Below are 21,889 nucleotides of genomic sequence, written 5' to 3' on the forward strand. Positions count from 1 at the left end.
TCATACTCTTGTTTCTGTGATAGATGACTGAGAATGCAACAGTTTGAAGTACGTGGAAATGCTGTTATTAAATGTTGCATAGCGTTTGCAATCTTTAGAGTTGCTGCAATGGCCAGTGGGCAACTCCAAGAGGTGACGGTCGATGAGAGGGAAAGGATGAGACGGATTTTGAACGTTGAGTATCCACGGTGTAGGATGCGGTTGATTGCTTGTTGTTCCACACGTAGAGAACGTAAAATTGTCAGTTCCCTCTGTTCTACACAAATTGTATCTAAAGTTCCACTCGACAGCCATTGGTGTGTATATCTCTGAAGTAGCCGTATTGTAAATAGCCAAATAGGTGATAATTGTTGAGTATTTCTCGATCTTGTTGAGATAGTACGTCTTGGCTGTAAGGATGTCCTTGTACGTCTTGAAAAAGTCACACACGTTGTTGTCTGTCTCCGTTTTAGGATTATAAGCTAGACGTGCCGAACTTTGAGGCATGTCTTTGCCACTCAATTTCCCAAATATCATTTTGCCCCCATTTAACGCCTCTATTGCCTTGCACGATAGCGGTTGACGTGCAGTGGTGCAGTAAGCAGGATCTCTTATAGAGCAGACGTTTTCTTCATTACAGATGTCGAGAATGGACGCAGGATAACTGTACGGCGGGCAATCACCAACTTTGAAGTATTGATTCTGTGTGAAGTTAGCTGACTCGGGACTCTTGCGATCTCCGTAGCTGCGGACTTCACTATTGGATTTGAATACTTGCACGATAATCACTTCCCAGCAGTCGTTTGCTAGCATCTTTACCAATGGACTTTTTCTCAGTGTGACCGCTACTTGGCACTTCATACCCGGATGTGTGACCGTAATCCGTTTGTTTGCCGTTCCATCCTTGCTTGCGGAAAACTCGGTATCGTAGTTTGTTGTTGGATAACCTCCCTTTATATGAAGCTCCATTGGACAGACATTGTTCTGTACCTGAGAAACTTGGCAGAACATTTGTATTGAGGGATGAAAATCTTGAAAGTCTATTTTACAAGCGACGCATCCAGACGGGTTCAGACCACCGACTACAATAATTGGACCAAAGAGGTCGGAAATTGGTGGTAACAGTAGAGACAGAGATTGAACTGTAGCAGTTGGAGGTACATCGTCTTCTTCGCTTTCACAAAGAAGGCTCGGTTTCGTTAGACGTTGACCCATTGTCGAATGCTGTTCAGGCCGTTCTAAGTATCTTAGCTCTCAGTCGTACGACTGAAGGAGTATCTAGGTTTATGAGGAGTGAACATAACTGATATGTTACGATATTCCCTGGTTTTTGCATGACACGTCGGGTATAACACGTAAGCGCGAGAAACAGCCGCAATACATATAGAAGGCTTTCCCTAACATCCCGATCCTCCTCAATTAACTATCGCTATCACAACTTCAAATTTATAACTTTTCTGTTCAATTTCCTGTATACCTTCAATATGATATAATGCATGGTAGCACATGACAGACACAGAAAGAACTAATCACTGATGTCAATTTACTTTTATGTTTAGCCTAGCGACAAAATGCAACAAATATGGATTCGTGTGTACGCTTTAGTTACGCACTGGCGGAGTAAGAAGAATGGAATTAATAGCTCGATAATTGCATAATGCACGAGATCAAAGCTTGCACGTCTATTACAACAGCTAGATATTTTGTAATCTAGGAGATCCAGAGATCGATGACTGAGATGAATTCAAAACTATACCTAATGGTATTGTTAACGACAAGTATTTTTTGTGTATAGAGATATGTTTCTACTTTTGAATTTTGCGTGTACACGCAGTATGTAGCAAAAGGGGTTGCTTCGTCGTGTCGTCATCTTCGTTTTCTCTAGGTACCGCAAGGCGGCACATGACCACCAGGGAATGTTAGCGGACGTTCTAGCTTCTCTAGAGAAAGAAACGCTAATTAGCAATTAATTAAATTTTACTTTAAAAATTTGTGAGTTTGGTAAGCAATTGAGTGAATTTAGAAAACTAATTTTTAAATTAAACTATTACGTTAAAACACAAAATCATCACGTTTGGTAGTGATGAGATTATGTTCTTATCTATATAAAGCTGTTAATGATTCATTGACTAGACGGCCGGCTATTGATTGCCTTGTACTCAGTCGTCGAGATACTACGAGACTAGACAGCAGTTTGGTGATCGGTGCTGATATCAATTATTCTATAGAGTTGCCAAATGAAACAACTGCCGTTGCTATGCAATATCACCATAACGATGTTGTTAATTAAACTAAATGGAAAGACTTTACTTGTGAAGCCACCGAGCATTAACTTGCATTTGAAATTCTTTAGTAATTTTTTTCTATAAAGTTTGTCGAGTAGCAGTTATGTCTACTGTTCTGTCCTCAGACTTCATTCTAAACTTTAATTATTAGTTGCATCAAATCTTATTACGTTAATCTAAAACCGAAATTTAATTTGAGGCATAAGATTTCAGTGTCCATGTACGCGGTACCACTTTGATAGTCTAGTGAAAGTCAACGTTTCCGCTGCACTGGCATGGCACGTCACAACACGTCCGGATCTAGTGCGCAAATCGAATTCGAGCAGCTTATCCAAACACCGTGCTTAGATACGTATTGCATAGATTCTCTCTAGCGTTTGCTTAAAATATTTCTGTTCGATGTGTAAGGCTAGTCTGTGTATTCTCAAGAGAATAATTCTTGCAAACGTAACTTAGAATTAGCTATAGTCTAAACGGCTCACTAGTAAATAGTATCAGCAATGTATGGATCATGAGAAAACATAATAAGTGTTATGAGAAAAAATAATAAGTTTAATGGTCGAGAAACGTTATAATATGTAATATTGAACACAGTAAATACCTTACCTCAAGTTGCTGACAAACACATGCAGGGAATACAAGCGAAGATGCATTTGCATACGCTTTATAAGGCACACGTACAGTATGACCTCGAGCAAATTGTGCATGTGTTCTCGATATCAGCGAGCATGACAGAAGAAGAAAAGTCGAATAAACGTACAGACAGCAGCAGGAGTCCAGACGACGTGAGCAAACGCCTACCCGTTGCATGCGCAAGCTTACCTCGTGAGACGACAAACGAATTCAATTGTCCGGTCGTTGTCTACGGTAGCGTGAAGCCATGTACCGGATTAGGAAATTTGGATCTTACAACCGAATGTTTCAGAGTCGTGGACAAAGCACCAGAGGTACCAACAATGGAACTGCGCATAAAGAGTGGCCTTCCGCACAAGGAGATGAACAAGGATGAGGATGGAAACTCGTGGCTTGTATTCTGGTTTCCTGGTATGAAATGTCAAGTGTCGGTCACACTGCAAAAGAATCCGATCCTTCAACGACCGTTTACGTTTCACAATTGGGAGGTTATTATTATGCAAATGTTTGAATGCAATAACGAGATTCGTTATTATGGACAACACAGAGATCCAGATTCGGTCGACTTCCATCAGAAACAATACTTTCAAGTCGATCATTGTCAACCGAGCAAATCCAACTGTCCTAAATCGATTCTCGATACCCTCGATTGCACGTGCAACGCTCAAGATCCGGCCTACGGAGCAAACGCTCGTCAATGTCTGTCGGAAGAAAACCTGAAAGACATCGAAAAAGGCAAATTACTGTTTGGCAAGTTGTCCTCGAAAGACCAACCAACAAGTGCGGCACGCGTTTTCTATCACCCAAAAAAGGAAACAGACTCTACCATGAACACATTTTTTAGAACTCAGTTGGGAGGAGTGAATGCTGAAACTTACTATCTCAACAAGATCGAAAAACATTCGTCGATACTAACCTATCTGACCATCTACAACACCAAATCTTGTGAGTTTTATACGCCCATGGCTGTTACTTGGTTCTTTGATTGCACGGTGCGTCGAATTAGAGACACAGGAGAATTCGAATTTTATCAAACGACCGACAATCAGCGGAGACCCGTAGGGTGGACAAATACGCAACTTCAACACTTTCCTTCCTTTCCTTCTGGCCTTCTGCAATATCATAACATCACCTGTCGGGCTAGTAAAGCCCCTTGTCGCGGCTACGCCACTTTCAACAACAGCATTAGTACGTATCCGAAACTGCCCGAATTTCAACTGACGACAAACTTATAACTGACGACGACAAACGCTGCAGAAAGAATTCGAACTCGAGATTAGCTAAATGCTACCGACACTTCGACTAATTTTACAAAGTCTAATTAATATGATTTTATTTTATGATAATTATCCCAAGACAAATTGATTTAATTTTATATTTAATTAAGAGGGTGAACAACACAAAGAAATTTTAAGTTTAACTTTTGCAATTGTAGGTTTTTAATAAAAGTATTTTGAGATAATCTGAATTTAATTTTTGATGCAAACTTTGTGTAGATATGAAGTCGAAAACGTTGCCTCCATCTTCTCGCTTCCGGGTGAACGCATAGTTTGATAATCGTAATTACGTAAGGAATGTGTACTGTAACGCCACTTAGACACCACAGTAACCACTGCTTTCCGAGTATACTCGTAAATGGTGATAACGATCGATGCATGACTGCACGACTAAATTATATTATCGATTGGTTTTTGTCTTTTTAGGAGCTTTATTAATTAAATTTAATTTTAGCGATGAGTTTATACGGGACCTTGTAAGAGGCACGAGACTTGACTAGTAAAAACGTGTAGGCATTACTAACTTCCGGTTTGTGGCTATGTGACTATAGTAGTACGTTATTATCAGATTGACGCAATTTAATTAATTAATATTAGATCGTTTGTTTGTTGCTACTAGTTACGAAAATATTAGTCACTCTAGAATGCTCAAGATCGAAACCACAGTAAAGTGTAGAAATTTTATTCTCATTTAATTACAAATAATTAATTTGTTAATCAAAATAGAATTTTAATAAAAATTTTAAATATAAATTGTAGTACCCCGCTGGGCTCACCTGCCGGGTTGGTGGGCGCCCAGATGGGGGTAAAGACCCCACTTGCCCATTATGGAGGGGTAAGACCAACAAAGTGCACGTAACATATGCTGCTATACTGTACACAGTACGGGCTTCAAGGTGTTGCTCAAGATGAACATTGGCTTCTAGATTACATGTCCAGTAATAAAAATTTACATATTGTGGATTTGGTTGATAGTTCGTTAATTACTCATCAAACTAAAATGATGGACAAATCTTACATTCGTATTAAAATTTACAGTTTCCTGTTAAGGGCACGTTTACACTTATAGAAAGTCGTTTGTAAAGCAAATTCGTTAACCTCCAATTACGAGCCAATTGCTTGATTGCGCAGCCAGCTAACCGCATGAGACTCAATAAGTTTTCTTGGCGTTCTAAACGGCTTCAACTGCAGCAGGTTTTCATTAAAAGAAGGAGAGATACCAATAATGGCATTGTGTGAATCTTCATAAATTGCAATATGAACAACCACTAATCTATAAACTTGACGTATGCACGAGTAGCTCTACTGTCATTCGATCATGTCTCTATCTAGACATTTCGCATGCTTAGTTTGACCGCAATATCTTGATTTGACAAATTTGACACGATGCATAACACAGTTAGGAATTTATTGATGCTTGTTGACGTGACAACTCGCAACACGCAAAAGCATTTCTTTGCAAATTAATCGACCTCTCTTACCAGTCACAACACGAAATCTAGCCAGTGAGGATATCATGTGACGTTAATCAACTTACTTGATTAGCCGATTATGAGGCTAGAGAAGTGTACTGTAGACTGCATACACTCGCATCTCTAGCCGGTCACGACAAGAAAGATCATGGTAAGTCGTCAAAATGAGAAGGTGTAGTTGAGCTAGCAAACAGTCACAATGATATAATTATGATTTTAGGTCGATCAGTTGACAGACGAACAGATCGCAGGTAAGCGTTCTGTTCGCGTTGTTTACACACATTAGCTGCAGGGATCTAAACAAGTTAGCTTAGATACTCGTGCAACGTAGAAAGTGGTGCATGTGTCTTACAGTTGAGAATGACCTGTTCTTTATGTACAGAGTTCAGAACAGCCTTTTCGTTGTTTGGATCCGTCGACAAGGACGGTGACGCCACGATCACAACGAAAGAACTGGGAACGGTGATGCGTTCTCTCGGGCAGGACCCGACCGACAGCGAACTGCAGGATCTGATCAACGACGCAGACGCAAACGGTCGGTATTATTTGCAGTTGCTGCGGTCACACGGTGCCGTAGGGTATTGTATAGAGGTTGCGGTTACCTTACCAGGCAATGAAACCATTGATTTCCCTCAATTTCTAACAATGATGGCGAGAAAATTGAAAGACCCCGATCCTGAGAAAGAGATGCGCGAAGCCTTTCGTGTGTTTGATATGGATGGCAATGGACTAATTAGCCCAGACGAGCTAAAGCAAGTTATGCTAAGTCTGGTACTGCGAGAAGAAGAAGAGTTGACAGATGGAGAAGTCGATGAGATGCTCAGAGAGGTCGACACGGATGGTGATGGTCAAGTGAGCTATGACGGTACGTTTGTCACGAGTTAGTGAATTCGTTGATCAAAGTTTAGTGCACGTTTGTTGTAGAGTTTGTTCAGATGATGACTGCTAGAAAAACAGGCGAATAGCGGCTTTGCGGTGTCCACATATGACGATAGCAGATAACAACAATGCGAGCACTTGTATGCACTAGAGCATTCACCGTATAAAATCAACACTAAAAACTTAGTACAAGTTTTTGCAAAATATATACAGTAATACCACCATTTCTTGCTGAAACGTACAGTAGCAGCTACGTGTATGGTGTAGCAATGCAGTAGAGTTGTTTTCGAATCTTAGACTTCGATAACTACAGATCTAGATTATTGACTTCTGGAAATGGTTATGATAACTATGACATTTATTGCCACCAATTATCTCTACGCATCGTCACGGTTGACCCTGCTACTATATTCTCTAATCTGCGTAATTGTTCTAACAACAAATAATTCTTATCACCACTAAAAGTAAGCACAACAACAGCAACAACAACAACAACAATAACAACAACAACAGTGCTAGACAAGAACAAAATAACCTTAATTAACGTTTAACTCACTCAACATAAAATTAAATTACTACTAACCATCAAATGTAGATTAGGCGTAACGCGCGTTACCTTAATGCGCTTATTGTACGTACACATGTATAATTCAGAGCGGCCTTTCTAACGCGCGTTACGCTTAATCTACATATCCTTTTCTGTCGTTCTCACGCTCATGAAAGAACCTACTATTAGCAGTGACGTTAATTTGTGGGCTGGTTTTGAACCTCATGACCTCCGATAAGCATTGCGTCAGCTATCGAGTCACCAGTTCAAAGAACTCTGTAGGTAGACGACCTCATCATGTTCACCCTATCTAGTTGTTTGAATCATTTGAACTGTATAGTTCAAAGTATTCCTAGAGAAAGGGTTGTGTTAGTTTTCTACGAAACCTGAGTATGTACTCAGCCGTACCATTGGCCACTCACTCCTACAACTCTATGTAACGGGAAGTGAGATCACTCTAGGTAAGCACTTTTTCGAAATCGCACACGACATGTTTTTACAAGTACGGGCGTGTCATTCAAACAATCTGATGCCAACTGGTGATGCAACTAGGCGTTACTTCACTGAATCAGCAAAGTACTAACGAATTTGATCATGAGATTAGATACAAATAGAAGGGTGAGACGAAAGTGGGAATCAGTATAGCATCTCGAGCTGTACGATACAATATGTCTAGATCAGCTGCAGTATTATGGGGTCGACGTCTGCCCACTCTAGAATACGGTACAAGCAAAGAGCCTCACCACACCGGTACACTGACATCCACCGTTTCCGGTTCAAATATTGGATCTGATGTGACGTTTTTTCAAAGTCGAGGTCATCCAACTGTAACACACAGTAAAATGGTAAACGGCGGTAACGCAAGCATTAGAGTGACACGACCGCACGCGTTGCTAGAAGTCGACGCCGTACTTGGAAGAGGTACGGGATTTCCGTTGTCTGTAATGAACGACAAGTGGGAGCTAGCCATAATTCAAACAATGGAATCAAACGACGACAAACGATACTACGGAGCCACCAACAGAAGCAAAGACTTTTACTTTACTTGTCGAGTGCGCGACAACCGTAAGTTTCCGATCCTAGACATGATAACGTCACCATCAGATCAAACTGCACCCGCCGGAGATCCCAGTTACAGTGTTACAGCAATGGCATCCTTCGATCCGCATGAGATCGGCTCCACCGCGTCTGATTCGATACACGGAGCAACTAGTGGCACAATATACGCACAATTTGAGCCTTCTGTTGAAGCCCGATGTGTCATCCCTTTTAGTGAACATCCGGACACTTTCAGGAGTCACGGCTTAACTGCTCCTCGCTACTATCTGACGGAAATTGAAAAGAAAGCTACGGTTCGTACATGGATATCTACGAGAGATAAAACGACTAAAGATGTCTATCCATTGATGATGTTAGAAAGGAGTTTCGAGTTTGTTTTGCAAGTAAAAGTGAATGACGAGACGGGAAACGATATCAGTGATCGTTTTGTGGATATCTCTCCTAACGTGTCTTTACCAACGGTTTACTTGGACGGAGACGGTCGGTGTCTTCCTATTCCTTCGTTTCCTCGCGCTGCTGTAAGACCGGGCACCGATGGCAAGTATTTCGTCGCAAACGATGCATTTTCATGGACGACGGTCTTCCTCTGATTGACACAAACCATTACAATCATTATTGTTGTTTCTGTGCAATGCACAGCAAGTCCATCGTGAAGTTATGACAATACTAAAGCTTTGTGCGTAGATTGAAATTGTCTAAATTTATCAGAAAACGTCTATTTGCGTCTAGAGTTGTTAAAATGAGTAGAAGAGTAGTTTTTGAATTGTGCTCGCATAGCAAGATTTGCAAGGTATAACAAATCATTAGTGTCGTATTCTGATTAAAACATATGAAATGCAAACCTCTCATAGTTTACACTGTTTCCCTGTTGAAATTCAATTAATTAAATTTAAAAACTTATAGTAGTGGAAAGTATTTGCCGGGTAGTTTTTGTTGATTTTTCATCATATTCTGGCCTACAGAATGAAAATAAGTGCTGATATGAGCATAAGTTGAAAAGTTAGTTTGTTTTCAAAGGTTGGAATATCGTTTGCATTGAGTATGCTTGGGTAAGTTGTAATGTAAACTTAATCGGCTTTTAACTAGGTTGTAACGATAATCTTAAATTGCAACAACCAACTGATTTAGACTCAATTCTGTACCAATTAGCACTATTGTGGGTCAAAACCGTTCAATTTCAGTTACTATAGTAATCATAAATGGCATTCTCTTAACCGGTTTCGTAAAACTGTAATGAGTCCTATCACCGGCAGAGGGATATTTTGAAGTATTTCATTCTATTCTCAGATGTTGGTTCTAATTATTCGTCAGATCACTACTGACCAACGCACCTATAGGTTAATTAAAACAAACATCCTGAAAAACCCTTGAAATTTCTTGCCCGGCAAATAGTTTTGTCCACTACTGTATATCTTTATTATTTCAAGTAGCACAGATGTAGAGTTTCGCTTGTGCAGTGTACATGTACTACAATATTGACAGTCGATTACAACAAGAAAATAAATGTCTTTCACGATAGTCTTACTGCCACTATGGAAGGTTAGCTAAGTTAAAGCGGCTTATTGTATTAATTAATTTCATAACCCGTCAACAATCAACTTTGCGTTTAGCCGCTGCGGTACCGCACACAGACTTCAACTTGACGGTACCGCTCACCTTCTTGTCGTCAGACATTTGCCTTGCATTGCTGCTGTGACCTTAGTTATTCAAAAAATCTTCGAAAACAAAAAGATACGTTTGGTTATTTTAGTCTTAAAAAGAAACCTGGACAGAGACGCAATCTGTAGGCACGAAACTGAGGCTTTTATCTATCGACGGTACCGGCCGGTTTCAACGGAATAATGATTGAACACATTCGTTACTGTACATGTTTTATTTACGAATTGTCTGCAACGATTGTGTGGGTCGGAGTGTCCGGTGACTCCTGTTTTGTGATCCACCGGTGCTCGAGGCTGCTTGGGTGGCCCGGATCAACTATGGCGTCCGTTCGTTGTGCTTTCATTTTCAATGTTTCACACTCCTCTGTTACTCGGGAGGGTCGAGAGGACTACGCTAGATTGTTATCTAGCTTTACCTTTAGGATTCTTTCGTACTTTCATTTTGGAGACGAGGCAACAAGAGTGTCTTGGGCTTGGCGTCTCTGTGATTGGTCGAGACCTGCGCGGCGATTTGGGAAGGAAATGTCAGTCTTCCAGGCTTTCAACCTTGAGGACTTTGGTACATTGGAGGAACGCCTGAAAGACGAAATGGTTCAACACTTTCACAACCATACCAACGTTGGTCACGTGGGTACAGTGAAAGATGTCTCTTTGGCTATAGCTCATTTGACTGGAAGTCTTCCTTGGGATTTACCCGAGCTTATTTCGCCAAAGAAAGCACTTCAGGGAGCGAAACAGAGATCAGAAATTGAGTGCGATGTGGCAGAAACTAAAAACTACATTTTCGTTGTGCAGCCTTGCCCTCAGACTGACTTGGAATGGAATCAGTTTTGTGGTGGATCTCGTGATGTTTTAGAAAGTTCTCTCTTTCCTGATGCTCTTTACACGCAACTACGAAGTTTGAAACATATAGGAGTTTACTGGTTGAATACAGCGCTGGCGCAACCATCTCAGGTACAAAGTAGAGTGACTGTTGTGTAATTGATAAAATGTCGTGTTCTATTACGAGGTAGTTTTGTATCTATTTCTGTATTTTCCTGACATTGTTACACATATATGCAAATCTGAGTACATCAAATAGTAAGTTGAATGCAATGCAGCACTTGATGTGTTTTCTGCTGCATACGTTTTACTGCATACTTCAATCGAAACTGTTCTCAATTTGGTGGTGTAGATAGGCTGCTCTCGCATGGAAGCAGCTGCCAAAATATAAGCAACATTGATGATTATCCGATACCTTTTATGTATGTAGACTAATACAATGTAATTTAGTCTTATGCTTTTACTTCACTTGTGTGTCTTGGTGTATGGTTATTTTTACATCGGTTGGATTTTGCATTGATTGGTTGTGTTCAATTTTGACAAATTTCTGGTGTAGTCTGCAGTGGCATAGGAAGATTTGGTTGAGGGGTACACTTTTCCTAAGAGGGCATCGCTCTACACAACAAGGCTAAATGTATTATCAATTACATATATATTTTTTATTTTTTAGACATGTATATATTTATACTTCTTACAGATCCCAACTGGGATCAACTCTACCATCTAAAGCTATTCTACATAACACCATCTTAGCATTGTATAACCATAGCTTTACAGACAGTTGTTGATGCAAGTTACAAACCGATCTACTGATACCAGCATTGTTCAGAAAAGAAGCCCTTCGCGCTATAATTTTAAGTACTTGTAAACTGTTCAGTGTCCATAATCCTAAAGACTCCACCACGAGGGGATGAAAAATACCTCCAGTGTTCGAAACCATCGCATCATGCCACTGATCTTTCTCAATCTCTCCTGCTGCAGCCGCTGCCCCTGGACAAGTGGCTGCTTGAACAAGGTAGGATGGCTGTAAGGAGTTTTGGACGGTCAAGTCAAATATGTTGGAAGACTATGTTCGAAATTCGGGTGAAAAATATCACCAGGTCTTGAATTGCTTGTGCTACTGCATCGCATTTCTCGACGACAACGAGAATCATCCACTAGGAGTGCATTGAAGACTACTTCACAGAGTGCATTGTGACGCTTCATTCTCAGATTCTGCTCTTGGTTGCAACCCAATAAATAATCACCGAATTTGTCAATGATTGCACCACATGTACAGCGCTTGGCATCAGAAGGCAAGTTGAAGATTGGAATGCCCAACCAGACTCTCAAAGCAACACTAAATTCTTTGCTGGGCATGGCGAGGCCGAGGCTTAGGTTTGGCAATGCCCGCAACCATGCACCAGCATGTTGGCCAGAAATCGTATTCAGTCTAGCGCGATCTCGAATACTAGCAGAATCTTTGAGGGAAGAACTTAAATCAGAATCCAGCCTACTCTGCAAAGTTTGTTGACTGGTCATTTCAGTCTTAAGAGCTGTGTCTGGAATACTTTGACATAGGCGTTCATGAGCAACCTGCTCTCCTGGAAAAGTGTGCTCATTTACGATGGAAAATGACACTTTCAACTGAGAAAGCAGAGAATGGAATCGACATATCAATTGACGAGTGGAGTTACAACTGGCAAGGTAAGATGCAGGGGCACTTCTGCAAGCTTCCCTCAAACCAAGGCCGCCCAAATGAATTGGCAGTGTGGCCTGTTTCCACGAATTTTCAGAAAGAGAGCAGTTAGCTATTCCTTCAAGACTCTTTCTTAGGTTGACATCAAAACGCCGCAACTGAGAAGTGGCTTTATCAGGTGGCACAGTTCTGAGGAGATGGTTGATCTTGCACAATGAAAGGCATGATCTCAACAAATGTAACTCAACCTGAGGATTTTCAAGACTTTGAAGGTTTTGTTGACATTCCTGAATCTTATCTATTTGCTTTGAGAAGCAATTCTTGAAGAAATCATTTGATTCCCACACTGGAGAACCCAACAGCTCAGCACCTCCATTTGTTCGAGCTACTCGTTCAATTGTTGATGGAAATTCTGGAAATGTAGGATCTCCAGTTGGTCGGAAGACCTCACACTTGGATATATTGAGCTGGAGTCCATAAGATGGCCCTTTTGATCTTACCATCTCTAACATTGAAGCGATAGTGGAACGCTGACCAACGAAGGATCCGTCGTCCAAGTACCACAAATTCATATATATATATATATATATATATATATATATATATAATATAAATACATACATACGTAATGCTACACAGCAAAAAGACTGGAAACCAACATTCACATTATAGTGTTAGTTCAGTTTGTCTTGTCAGTGTTATCAGTTTCTATGTGACATGGATAACGTCGAGAATTTGTTGGGCACTGTGCCCCCATGCTCCCCTTTCCCCCCTGTTCTGTCACCTATGTTCTGGCAAGATGCATTGAGGTATTACTACTGTACACGTGGTGTATATACTGCAGAAAACACGCTATACTTGAAGACACCACAATCATAGTTACTGTTGGCTATTGGATTGTACATTTGTCTTTGGCAACATTTTTATTAGGTTTTTATTTAATTACAAAATTATTTTCCTTTTTAATTGATTATTTGGAATCTACCTGTTAGTCTATCATACAATCATTGTCCATACAATTGATGTACGTTCAGATATGGTGTACTCATTCTTACTTTCTATGCGACCTGATGTAGGAAGAATCTATTACGAAAGAGCTGTCTTCGTGTCTGAATGAAACGCTGACTAGCTGTGGTGGACGTCTCATTCCTTGTTCCTTTTTGCTCTCTACCAACTCTCAACGTCGATCTTGTTTTTCGGTTCCTGATCTTCCAGTTTCAACCTACTTGTCGTATTATCTCTCTAATAACTCATCTTCGAAAGTGAAGTCTGTACAAAAGAAGATGTCATTTCTCTGCTCAACCAGTGGGTGTACACAGAGTGTACTTATTTTGTTGCCTGAGATGTGGTTTATTGTGTGTAGCTGGTGAACCAATTTGTATACTGGAAGTGTGTGCGGCATCGGTGTCTTCACTTAGGTATTTTTGTGTTGTCATTTTGTCACGTGATTTTTGTTATTGTTAATTAATTAATTAATTAATGAGCAGTAATTAGCCAGTAGTATGTGTGATTGGGTAATCTGGTAGCTTGTGTTGTAAACATGGTGTTTGCTACTGTATGCTTGATAATGTTCACATGTGTGAGTGAGGTTGTGTTGCACTGACAAGAGTATACCAATAAACAATATCCAGGCAAAAAACATCTGATACCAATATCTGATATAATTATAGTTTATAGATAATCATTGATGTTTGTGTTTTACAAGCCTTGCAATGCTCAAGTCTTGTGTCTTCTTCAGCCATCTTGAAATGCTTCCAAATAGTATGTTTTTGCCAATGTCCATGCAACTCATGTGGCTCTAGTGGACTGACTATGCATGCACAACCTATTGGCGCACACCTACCTAAGATTTACCGATTCTGATATACAACTGATTTGCCAATATCGGTCGATAACCGATAACCGATTTGATTATCAGTGCAACTCGAGTGTGAGGTTGTGTTGCACATATTTTGTATTATCGCAACTTGTCATTATTACCATACTCTTTGTCATCTTTGTTGCGTTGTCTGTCATACGTTTTAACATTAGCTCTTTGAAAGACAACTAACCCTATGTGTCTTCACATAGGCATGCCTTTTTACAACAAGCAAACCACACAATTTTTACAGAAATATTTACTATATGGTTGTGATGTTTTGTTTGAATATGCTGTATAACCTGTTATTTCTGCGATCACGATATTTCTGTGAATTCTGCGAAGAAATCACGGAATGCACGAATAAAATTCGCCGATATTTAGGCTTATTCTCAGAGTCCCTGTTTGGACACATGTACACATGTACATGTGTGTACCAGTAACTGTCTTCCTGGTTAGAACGCAGAAATTTAATTTGCAGTAATTAAAACTTTAGTCTGAATTCTCAAATTGCAGAAATTTAAGACCGCAGAAATAACCGGTTAAATGGTAGTCTTTAATTGAGTACGATTTATCAGATATTCTTGTATGGTGTCAGTACCCTAGAAAGTGAATACACTTCCATGTATCTTAGTCTTACCATATCGCCATTTGTAAAACAGCTTCATGCACAACTTCAACTAAACTACAATTTAAGATTTTGCTTACACTATTGCTTCTGTTGGTTCAGTACCTGCAAGTTCCATGCACAAAACGTGAATCTAGGTACGTCCTAGCAGAGCAATGAGTTACACTCTGATAGATAAGCATGCAGTAAGCTGCTAATTAAGTGATTGAAGCATGGTATCTATGAATTACTTCTTGCAGATGTATGATGTAGTTAATTTGGTTTGTAGAGTTATGACACATCGGCCGAGAACGAGACAGAGCTTACTGAAGCAAAATGTTAATAAAGATTGTGGAGATGACCTTGTTGAATCATTTCCATCACAGCTGTTGGTAGAGGGAACAGTGGCCAAGACTAGACTTGGTGCTTTAGTGGATGCCATTGATAGAACTTGTTCATATATGTGTGTAGGATGGAAACATAATGTGAAGTCATTTTTAACTGATAAAACTGAGGCTGTAGGCTGTGACAGTACAGGGAATGGTAACAGTCTTTCTTCAGAGAGTCATTTTAGCCTACTTTTGGAAAGATCCTTAGATGTTGCTACCATATCTGATGGTCTAATGCGCAGTTGTTTGACGCCGTCAAAGCAGTTTGAATCTGTTTTAATGTTTCTTAGGAATCAGAATGTTGTGCTGGTATGTCAACAGTTCATGATTGTTGTATGTTGAATACATAATTCCCTGAATTGTTGTGAAGGTATTGCACGATCAGGCTAATAGATCAACAAAATATGTTTTGGATCCTATGACATCCACACTTGCTTCATTGCATTTGTTGAAACGCTCATGTGCCACAGAGTGCGTCCATGACACATTGACACTATTTGAGGAAAGTGGAATTGAGGAAAATGGAATGTTGTCTGAACATGGTGGTTTAGTTTTTGATTGTATCGAATCGTGGTATCGACTCTTACCTCACTATGGAGTCAACCAGTCAACCGTGTCAAGTCTAAAAAGGCAAAAGATTCGGACGTAATCATTGTCCGTAGTCTGATTCTGTATTATCTATTAGGTTGATTGGAACTGGAGACAGTAGCATAGCTACATGTGATGTTGTAACTGACCTGAAAACTGCATACAGACAAGAACTGAAACGGCAAGCAGACAAATCGCAGAAGAGTGTGGATGGTGTTGCTAGCGGATACGTTAGTGATCACCTTGCAGATGAGTCAGTCTTAACAGGTGCAATTGCATCACCCATGTCTTAACATTTAAAGTTCTAAGACAATTATCTTTGCATTGTTGTCTGTTGTTTGTGCTTTGTGTTTATCTAACAGCCTTCGTATCATACAACAGTGACATCAAAGTTTGTCTTTGTGTTATGTTTTATGCTCAGTTACATGTTCGAGTGTCTTCGAAGAGTTGAGACGAGATCTGGAAGAAATACTGAGCACGACTGACGGGGTTTGATGATTTCCTGGTTTTCACTGACGTCACATAAACTGCTTTTATATAGAACTTCACTCTTGACCAAGCACTGTCGGCTGCAGTGAGTGCAGCTTGTGAGAAACTAAAGCATTTGTGTGACAAACCCAAAGTGAGTTGGCAAGCGTCATTCCATTTCCTACAATAATTACCGTGTCTGAACAGGTAGAGTTAAGTGAGTTTATCAGTAGAGAGCTTTTATTGACAACAGATCAATTGAAAGCAAAGTATCAGAGAGTGCCTGCTGACAAGGACAGCAGACCAAAGGAGTAAACCATTTGCTCACACTGTTGTTGTTGCGACTGACTGCTCTTGTAATGATGCAGGCATCAGTTTCAAGTTTTACTTCGGTTCGAGGTGGCGCTTCTCGATCAGGCTAACACACAACGTGGTCTGTTTACTGAGGTAAGCATTATACAAGCCTGGACGTGTTGATTGAGTCACTGTTGTCTCATCATGTATTGCTAGTGTGTTTCTATACTACGAATGTTGGCTTTTCTCACAAACGCGGAGACTTTGCGACAATTCCTGGACGAGACTATTCTACAGAGGTAAACGTCTTGTCACAAAAACGGTTCTTCACATACCTGGTCCTCCTGACCAATTTTTGTTGTTGAAAAATCCAGTCCCCTCTCCTGACCGATTTTGTGAAAATTTTTTATTGGTCCACGTTCAAACCAACCGTAAGTAACCCATACATCATCAGCACATGTCCAATGACCTATATATGTTGTTAACAAAATTGGTTTGGGGATTTTAGGCAGACCATTTTGTCTACTGGACTGTGAGTCTAGCCTCGGCCTCCCATACCCGTGTAGCGCCAGTTGTCGTAGGGGGGCTAGCCTGTTTTTAGTTGGCGCTACACCGATCTGGGAGGCCGACACTAGTGACAGTCCATTGACATTTGTCACACTGTAAGCTCAAAATTTTTATCATTAAATCACTGCATCATTGCATAATAGATACGGTGTTGCAGTGCGAGAAGGCGTGCAGTCTGTGTACGAGGATTTGATTCCTCGACCATCTCAAATGGCCACCGACGGAGAGGATGATAGTGATTCCGACGAGGAGCGTCGAGAGCGGCTGCTATCTCTGCGCTCTTACAAACTCCTAAATGCTCCGTCAGGGCCCAAGATACCGTCTGTGGAACGGTTGAATAATAGTCCTTGTCACTCTAATAATTGTTATGTAGTGCTTTGTTCTTAGAAAATTTGCTCGTCATGGCAGCTTTCATGACTGTGGGAAACAGCGCGAAATCTCCATTCCTCTACCGACCAGGAAGAAGCAGCACAGAGAGGAGGTACTGTACATGTGCATGTAGGTCAGTGTTTTACGGTATTGCTGACATGTCTTTGTTGGTCGTTTCTGTTTCGTTTCTTGCCTGCTGTTAGTCTGTTGAAATGGAACGGACAGAGAGTCAGTTGGTAGGTGATAAAGGGACGAGGACTCGGTCGCAAACTCTTGAATTATTAGGTGTCAGGAAAGGTTGGCATTTTGTCACTAGAAATATGTCATTTGGCATGCAGGATAATAGCGTCGTGACGTGATTTAGGGTCGGCTCGTCGAGCTGTTCGTCGTACATTGTTTTCGTCGTTAACTAACGAGGAAAATGAGAGGCGACGGTCACCACGTCATGTGCTGAAGCGAACTCTGACATTTGCCGGTCGCAGCTCGGTGAGTGTGAGCAAAGATGTGCGTGTTAACATTCGTTCATTGAAAAGTCAGTCGAAATTGATGCATCAAATTCTCGTTTGCTTGTTTTTGACGTGGATTTTACTGTTTATGTGTAGAGGGGAAAGTAATGGTAGAAGAAACGCCTTTGAAGGTGAAGGAGCCGACGTTTTCTTGGAATCAGGAGTGTGGCAGCGGGTTTGTCTGTATGGATTTAGTTTATACACGCATTGTCAACGTATTGGTGTGTCTGCTGTAGGGTAACGGATGACCATCTTTCACCGAAAACGATTCAAGATACTCCCAAGCGAAATTTCTACTCTAGTGAGCCAGTGGCCGCATGCACACTTGTGGTACGTGTTGTTATGTTTTGTTTTTGATTCAGGGTCGTTTTCAGTGGGACATTTATCTCGTAACTGTCGTTCTTCGTCTGCCAAGACATTCAGAAATCCATTTTGTGAAAGATCATTGAAGTCAGATCACAGAAGTGGTGAGTGCGGGTCGAACAAGAATGCATTGCAGTCGGGCAGAGTTGGTAGCAGTTGCAATGCAATAGCAGGAGAGAATCAAAGTGAGACCGCAGACATAATGTGTAAACAAGAAGCGCTTTTACTTGGACCATTGGTGGGGCAATCTGTGAGCCAAAGCTTAGGTGGTTCAGATGATTTAAAGAGTCCTTCTCAACTTCAGTTGTCAAGACTCTTGCATTCACAAATGCAATGCTCATCATCTTTGGTTAAAGCTGCAAGAGATAACTATCCATCAATATGACCAGTAGAACTAAATATTGCGGGAACAGCCGAAGTGCTGTTGTTTGTGATAGAAGATGAAGGAGACCTCTTCTCACTTTTGCTTTAATCAAATTATATGCTGAACATCCGACTACTGACTCAAGGGCGTCACATGGGTCCCAAAAGTGGGGGGGCGCAAATTTGAAGCTGAGATATGTGACGTAATTCATGGCGTCATATATATTAAATTCTTTTTAATATCAACATTACAAAAAGTTTACTAACTATTGTAGAGGAAGACGTCTGTCACAAAGAGCACCAAATTGTGAAACAAGATCATCAATATTACTCTCCAGTTCCTTAGCAATGTCGCATTCGAAGCACATCAGAGCAAGGGACCGGAGGCGCTCGTCAGCCATCCTAGTTCGCAGCCATGATTTTAGTCGCCTTAGAGCAGAAAACGACCGCTCTGCAGTTGAAGATGTAGCAGGAATGCAGAGAAACAACTTGAACAGTTTGAAGACTTGGGGAAACAATTCTGTGCAACGGAGAGAAACAAACTGACGAGCAAGAGCACCTATGTTGCCGGTCTCCACAACGTCTTTAGAAAAGTGCAGTTTAGAATAATTGTAAAATACTCTTATTTCAGACGTGAACTGAGTGTTGTCAAAGTCACCTGTGTAAAAGTGTAATATCTCACTCACAAGCGACTGATCTGGCGCCGATAACGAGACTGACTCGGACAACAACTTCTCAATTCCACAGAACACACGGTAATCTTTGCTACAAAAGCGTCGAGTTAGGTCTGATACCATGATATCCAATAATTCATAATATGCTTGTCGATAACGTTCTTTTGGTGACAGTGGCTGATATTGGGTCGTGCTTCGTTCGTCAATTCGGTGAGAAGGTCGACGAGCTCGAAGGAGAGCTGGTGGAGTCAGGTTTTTTGCTTTACTCTCTTTCTCCGATGACTGCCAGAAATTCTCAAAACTTTCATTTGTTCTGAAACTTTGTAGAGTAGCAATGACGCTATCAGCTGATCTTTTTGCTGCCTGAAGATCTACGTTCTCTCCCTGCAGGTACTGGGATAGATGAGAGATTAATCCTAGTAGAGTGTCTAGAACGGACACATAGAAGAGAAAATTGAATGAAGATACAACAGTCAGTAAACAGTGAGCTTCACTTCCGATCGCAGCATCGTCAGAGAGTTCGTCCAGAGCAATCAGAATTGATGCAAACTGTTGCCTAACAGTATGGACTGCTGCGTGCCTGGAACCCCACCTAGTATGACATGGTCGTTGGAGTACTGCTTGCGGGCCCTTTCCTTCGTTCTGTCTTCGTTGCACATCTTGAAACTTTTCATGTCTCTTGGCTGATCCTTCAAGTAAATTATAGAGACTGGAAACAGCACCTAGAACGTTTCGCACATCTGTAACGTTCTCGCAGCTGTTTTGAAGACTGAGGTTCAATCTGTGGGCATGGCAATGCACATATCCAGCTTTCTTCTCGACCTCCTGAAGCCTGGTAGCTAAACCTGAGTGCTTCCCGCACATGCTTGACGCTCCATCATAACACTGTGCCCGTACCATAGACATTGATAGGCCCGTCTCAAGCAAAACTTGCGTCAGTTGCTGAAACAGACTTTCTCCGTCAGTACCTTTTAAAGGCCAAAATCCAAGAAACCTCTCCTCTACATTCAGGCTGTCTGTTACAAACCTTACATTGACAGACATTTGTTCTACCCTTGATATGTCTTGTGACTCGTCACATATTAGTCCAAAGAAGCCGCAGTGTTTGACAGCTGTCGTAATTCTCTTCTGAATGTTAGATGCAATGAGTTTCAACATGTCGTTTTGGCTTTTGGGGCTTACGTAGTGAAAGTTTCCTTCCAAATGGCGTTTTAAGTCAGGGCAGTACCGTGACAGATATTCAAGAAATTCCAGCAGATTTCCTCTGTTGTGAGAATCTTTAGATTCATCGTGGCCTCTCAATGGGATGTTTTGTCTTCCCATTAAAAAAATTACTTCAAAAATTTTACGTAAATTGCGTCTGTTCAGCTCTACTTGTGTCTGGTAGGCTGTACTCAACTGTTGCATAACACTTCCTCTGGTTGCATCCTGCTGTTGGCTATTCTTCCACACTCCAACATTTGAAATATGACTCAAAGATTCCTCGTGACGCCTCATGTCAGCTACTGCTGACTTCCACTTCCTGAAACCTCTACTCACGAACGCTTGGTCTGGACAACCTTGTTTATCCAGGTTATGCTTTACTGTCAGCCGACAAGGAAAGCAGAACGCGGAATCCGCTGCAGGGCTGTACTCAAGCCAGCAAAATTGTGTGTACCAGTGTGGTTGAAAGGACCTATTACAAGTGCCAGATTTCGTCTGAGGAAATTTCCCATGCGGCAGTTCTTTTGCACAAGGTTGATACGGGCCATTGGTCACAGAACAAGCAGTTGGACCTCGGCAAGGATCAAACGCATGACACACAGAATCTTTCGGGCCAGATTCACTAGCAGTAGTACTAGTAGAGACAGTCACAGTCACGATAGAACTAGCTGTATCGTCGAACCTTGACGTACAAAAAGATGACAAAGACTTGGAGTGAGACGACTCTGGCTGCAGGGAAGTTCTTGATCTAAAAAATTGGCGTGTTACTTTTCCATTTCAACAATCCGCGATACGTTGTTAGTGGACCTTAGAAAGGTGGTAAGGAGTTTCTGTCCTTTCCGCTTTGTGTTCTTGTCGCTGCTGAGGCTGACAGAGCTGCTGCTGTGACAGCTGTCTCCCGCTGACATTTTCCGTATCCGGGTGCTTTAGCCTCGATTTCCAGGCAGTCCTTCATAGCAGTACTACATCTATGCTGAATCAGCTAATTTAGCTAAAGACAAGCTACACTTCTGTTTAATTAACGTTGAAAATAGAATTGACTCAAAATATAGCAAGCCACGCCCTAAAAAAGTGGGGGGCTAGCGCCCTCTCTAGCCCCTAAGACGTGACGCCCTTGAGTCTGACTGACTAGGCAGTGATATAGAGAGGCGGTGACTGTATAGAGAGAATGTATTATTTAACTATCCAACTAATGATAATATATTCAACAGAGTCTATTACACTACTACGAATAGAGTTAAGTTTATTTGTTTATTGGAGATCGCTAACCCAACAGTCACAGTGGCGTATCTATTGTTGTATACGGGACTTTATGCCCTAACTTGGCTAGAAGTGCCTCAAGGCTGCGTAC

General features: G+C 41.1%; 4 protein-coding genes across 5 annotated transcripts; 2 read left to right on the forward strand and 2 right to left on the reverse strand.

Moving 5' to 3' along the window:
* LOC134180639 (uncharacterized) lies at nucleotides 1-1,194 on the reverse strand. The gene has a single exon (XM_062647831.1). It carries the CDS (start codon nucleotides 1,192-1,194, stop codon nucleotides 1-3), a length of 1,194 nt encoding a protein of 397 aa, XP_062503815.1.
* Nucleotides 1,195-7,479: 6,285 nt separating this feature from the next.
* LOC134180036 (uncharacterized) lies at nucleotides 7,480-9,060 on the forward strand. Of its 2 annotated transcripts, XM_062647107.1 has the most exons (2): nucleotides 7,483-7,690; nucleotides 7,749-9,055. In XM_062647107.1, the coding sequence occupies exon 2, from the start codon at nucleotides 7,915-7,917 to the stop codon at nucleotides 8,719-8,721; it is 807 nt and encodes a 268-aa protein (XP_062503091.1). In that variant the 5' UTR covers nucleotides 7,483-7,690; nucleotides 7,749-7,914; the 3' UTR covers nucleotides 8,722-9,055. The 2 variants fall into 2 exon arrangements, with proteins under 2 accessions (XP_062503090.1, XP_062503091.1); XM_062647106.1 differs by having other exon boundaries at nucleotides 7,480-9,060.
* A 1,041-nt stretch (nucleotides 9,061-10,101) lies between these two features.
* On the forward strand, nucleotides 10,102-18,821 carry LOC134180640 (uncharacterized). Its single transcript, XM_062647832.1, has 18 exons — nucleotides 10,102-10,743; nucleotides 13,366-13,594; nucleotides 13,653-13,707; nucleotides 15,044-15,452; nucleotides 15,514-15,773; nucleotides 15,829-15,998; nucleotides 16,153-16,220; nucleotides 16,273-16,353; nucleotides 16,407-16,510; nucleotides 16,568-16,646; nucleotides 16,710-16,792; nucleotides 17,204-17,392; nucleotides 17,448-17,541; nucleotides 17,633-17,726; nucleotides 17,794-17,961; nucleotides 18,032-18,110; nucleotides 18,172-18,236; nucleotides 18,298-18,821. The coding sequence occupies exons 1-18, from the start codon at nucleotides 10,108-10,110 to the stop codon at nucleotides 18,681-18,683; spliced, it is 3,249 nt and encodes a 1,082-aa protein (XP_062503816.1). The 5' UTR covers nucleotides 10,102-10,107; the 3' UTR covers nucleotides 18,684-18,821.
* Nucleotides 18,820-21,641, reverse strand: LOC134180142 (zinc finger MYM-type protein 1-like). The gene is made up of 2 exons (XM_062647233.1): nucleotides 21,346-21,641; nucleotides 18,820-21,286 (listed from the first exon to the last, which is right to left on the reverse strand). Exons 1-2 carry the CDS (start codon nucleotides 21,444-21,446, stop codon nucleotides 18,928-18,930), a joined length of 2,460 nt encoding a protein of 819 aa, XP_062503217.1. The 5' UTR covers nucleotides 21,447-21,641; the 3' UTR covers nucleotides 18,820-18,927.
* Nucleotides 21,642-21,889: the final 248 nt, after the last annotated feature.

Source organism: Corticium candelabrum, chromosome 5 (assembly GCF_963422355.1).
Source record: "Corticium candelabrum chromosome 5, ooCorCand1.1, whole genome shotgun sequence".
NCBI classification, from domain to species: domain Eukaryota; kingdom Metazoa; phylum Porifera; class Homoscleromorpha; order Homosclerophorida; family Plakinidae; genus Corticium; species Corticium candelabrum.

Coding starts and splice junctions, on each gene's coding strand:
- LOC134180639 (XM_062647831.1), bottom strand. CDS start 1,194: ATGGGTCAACGTCTAACGAAACCGAGCCTTCTTTGTGAAAGCGAAGAA.
- LOC134180036 (XM_062647106.1), top strand. CDS start 7,741: ATGTCTAGATCAGCTGCAGTATTATGGGGTCGACGTCTGCCCACTCTA.
- LOC134180640 (XM_062647832.1), top strand. CDS start 10,108: ATGGCGTCCGTTCGTTGTGCTTTCATTTTCAATGTTTCACACTCCTCT. Junction 15,999..16,152: donor AGATGAGTCAGTCTTAACAG/GTGCAATTGCAT, acceptor TTTTATGCTCAG/TTACATGTTCGAGTGTCTTC. Junction 18,237..18,297: donor CAAGCGAAATTTCTACTCTA/GTGAGCCAGTGG, acceptor TTTTTGATTCAG/GGTCGTTTTCAGTGGGACAT.
- LOC134180142 (XM_062647233.1), bottom strand. CDS start 21,446: ATGTCAGCGGGAGACAGCTGTCACAGCAGCAGCTCTGTCAGCCTCAGC. Junction 21,287..21,345: donor CTCCTTACCACCTTTCTAAG/GTCCACTAACAA, acceptor CCAATTTTTTAG/ATCAAGAACTTCCCTGCAGC.